The following is a 3,042-nucleotide window of genomic DNA, read 5'->3' on the forward strand; positions in this document are numbered from 1 at the left end:
TCAAGTCGGCTCGCAGCTGTACTGTCTCTGGTTGTAAAACGTGGCTGGGATTATACTTTTTGAGTTGTGAAACATGAAAAACATCTTGAAGGTTTGACAAATAAGGAGGGAGAGCTACTTGGTATGCTACTGGACCGACTCTTTTAAGAATTTGAAAAGGACCTAAGTATCGTGGATTCAATTTCTTAGTCCTAAGAGCTCTACCTATTCCAGTCGTAGGTGTCACTCTTAAGAAAATATGGTCACCTTCGTTAAATTCTAAGGGCCTACGCCTAATATCTGCATAGCTCTTTTGTCGACTTTTGGCAGTTTGAATCTTCTCTCGAATGTGCTTAATCCGTTCGGTAGTTTCTTGTACCAAGTCTGGCCCCAAAATCCTGCCTTCCTCCTTGTCATACCAGCATAATGGTGATTGACACTTTCTTCCGTAGAGGGCCTCATATGGTGCCATTCCGATACTCTATTGATAACTGTTGTTATAAGCAAACTCAATCAATGGCAAGTATTTGTCCCAGTTACCCTGTTGGTCCATTACGCAAGATCTCAACATATCTTCCAAGGTACGAATTGTTCGTTCTGTCTGTCTATCAGTCTGTGGGTGATATGCTGTACTTAAGTGCAACTTCGTCCTAAAAGCTTTCTGTAGAGCTCCCCAAAATCTAGAAGTAAACCTTGGATCTCTGTCTGACACAATTGATGAAGGTATTCCATGCAATCGTATTATCTCTTGAATGTATAACCGGGCGAGTTTCTCCAAGCTGTGACCAATTTGAATTGGTAGAAAATGCGCTGATTTTGTCAATCGATCTACAATTACCCAAATTGCATCATGCCCGGCAGAGGTTCTTGGTAACCCAGTAACAAAATCCATCGTAATCTCTTCCCATTTCCATTGTGGTATCTCCAATGGTTGCAGGGTTCCAGGTGGTTTTTGATGTTCCACCTTAATCTTCTGGCAAGTGAGACACTTTGAAACATACGTTGCTATATCTTTCTTCATTCCTGGCCACCAGAACATCTTCTTCAGATCTTGGTACATTTTAGTCGTTCCGGGATGGATAGAAAATCTGCTTTCATGAGCTTCGGTCAGAATGTTCTTTCTCAAGTCTTCCTGAGCAGGTACACAAATTCTGTTCCTATATCTCCATATTCCCTCTTTATCTTGGCGTACCTCTTCCGGCTGATCTGCCTTCATCCGTGTTAACAATGTCAGCATTCCTGAATTCTGGGCATGAGCTTGCTGAATAGCTATCTTAAAGTCAGATGTTAATTGTAGTCGCGCCATAACAACTCATCTTGATGTCTCTCTCCTAATTTTAAGTTTTCAAAGGCTGAGATCATTTCTTCTTCCTTGATCATCATCCAGGATATGCCCAAACTCTTCCGACTCAAAGCATCTGCGACTACATTTGCCTTTCCAGGATGATAGCTCAACTTAAAATCATAATCTTTTAAGAATTCCATCCATCGCCTCTGCCTCATATTAAGGTCTTTCTGATCAAAGATATACTTCAAACTCTTATGATCAGAAAAGACTTCAAATTGGGCTGTACAAATAGTGCCTCCAAATCTTAAGTGCAAAGACCACTACTGCTAATTCCAAATCATGTGTCGGATAGTTCCTGTCGTGAGGTCTTAGTTGTCTCGAAGCATAAGCTAGCACATTCTTATGCTACATCAATACACATCCAAGTCCCTTGAAAGAAGCATCACAATACACCTCAAAAGGTTCCTGTGGGTCTGGTAACACCAAAACTGGCGCCGTCGTCAACTTTTCCTTTAAAGTTTCAAAGCTTTCTTCACACTTCTCTGTCCACTCAAACGGAACTTCCTTCCTAGTAAGGCGAGTCAAAGGTAAAGCTATCTGTGAAAAACCCTTGATAAACCGCCGATAGTATCCTGCTAACCCTAAGAAACTACGAACTTCTGTAACTGTCTTGGGTTGCTTCCATTGTACTACGGCCTCGATCTTTAAAGGATCTACAGTTATTCCATCTCGTGTGATCACAATTCCCAAGAATGCCACTTCTGTCGCCCAAAACTCACATTTCGACAACTTCGCATATAGCTTCCGTGCTCTTAATATTTGCAACACAATCCTCAAATGCTCTCCATGTTCTTCTTCTGTCTTGGAATAGATGAGGATATCATCTATAAAGACTACCACAAACTGATCTAGATACGGACGAAAAATGCGATTCATATAATCCATGAATACAGCAGGAGCATTAGTCAGTCCAAAGGACATAACCGTATACTCATAGTGACCGTACCTAATTCGAAAGGCAGTCTTAGGTATATCTGATTCCTTCACCCGGATTTAATGGTAACTTGACTGCAAATCAATCTTCGAGAATACTGTCGCACCTCTCAGCTGGTCCATCAGATCATCTATCCTTGGGAGTGGATACTTGTTCTTAATTGTGATCTTGTTCAATTGCCGATAATCCACACATAACCTCATTCCACCATCCTTCTTCTTTACTAGTAACACTGGAGCTCCCCATGGTGATACACTCGGACGAATAAACTTCTTCCCCAGCAATTCATTCAACTGCTTCTTTAACTCTGCTAGTTCCAACGGTGACATCCGATACGGTGCTATAGAAATTGGTCCGGCTCCAGGAACCAGATCAATACTAAACTCTATCTCTCTCTGAGGTAGAAACTCAGGTATATCATCCGAAAAAACATCAGGAAACTCCTTCACCACTCGGATTTGCTCCAAGTCTTGTTCATTAGTTTCTGAGCTAGCCGATAGTAGAACGTAACCCTCTAACCCACTATTACTAGAAATAACTCTTAGGGAATTCAAATAGAAAGTACAAGACTCAACTGGTTCAGTGTGCATTTCTGATGATGGAAATGTAGCAATTCGTTTAAAACAATCAAGGAAAACATGATGCTTGGACAACCAATCTAGACCTAAGATAATATCTAAACCACACAAAGGCAAACAAACCAGGTCATGTATAAAAGTCCTAGCCTCAATAACAAAAGGCACCTGTTGACATACTTGACTAGTCAAGGCATTTTGAGATG

General features: G+C 41.1%; 1 protein-coding gene across 1 annotated transcript; it reads right to left on the minus strand.

The window, feature by feature from the left end:
• Positions 1-1,672: 1,672 nt before the first annotated feature.
• On the minus strand, positions 1,673-2,248 carry LOC140176152 (uncharacterized mitochondrial protein AtMg00860-like). The gene has a single exon (XM_072206042.1). The coding sequence runs from the start codon at positions 2,246-2,248 to the stop codon at positions 1,673-1,675; it is 576 nt and encodes a 191-aa protein (XP_072062143.1).
• Between the last annotated feature and the right edge of the window lie 794 nt (positions 2,249-3,042).

The sequence above is a fragment of the Arachis hypogaea genome, chromosome 11 (genome assembly GCF_003086295.3).
Source record: "Arachis hypogaea cultivar Tifrunner chromosome 11, arahy.Tifrunner.gnm2.J5K5, whole genome shotgun sequence".
In the NCBI taxonomy this organism is placed as follows: Eukaryota; Viridiplantae; Streptophyta; class Magnoliopsida; order Fabales; family Fabaceae; genus Arachis; species Arachis hypogaea.

Excerpts from the sequence above, each read along its gene's own strand:
- LOC140176152 (XM_072206042.1), bottom strand. The coding sequence starts at position 2,248 with ATGTCCTTTGGACTGACTAATGCTCCTGCTGTATTCATGGATTATATG.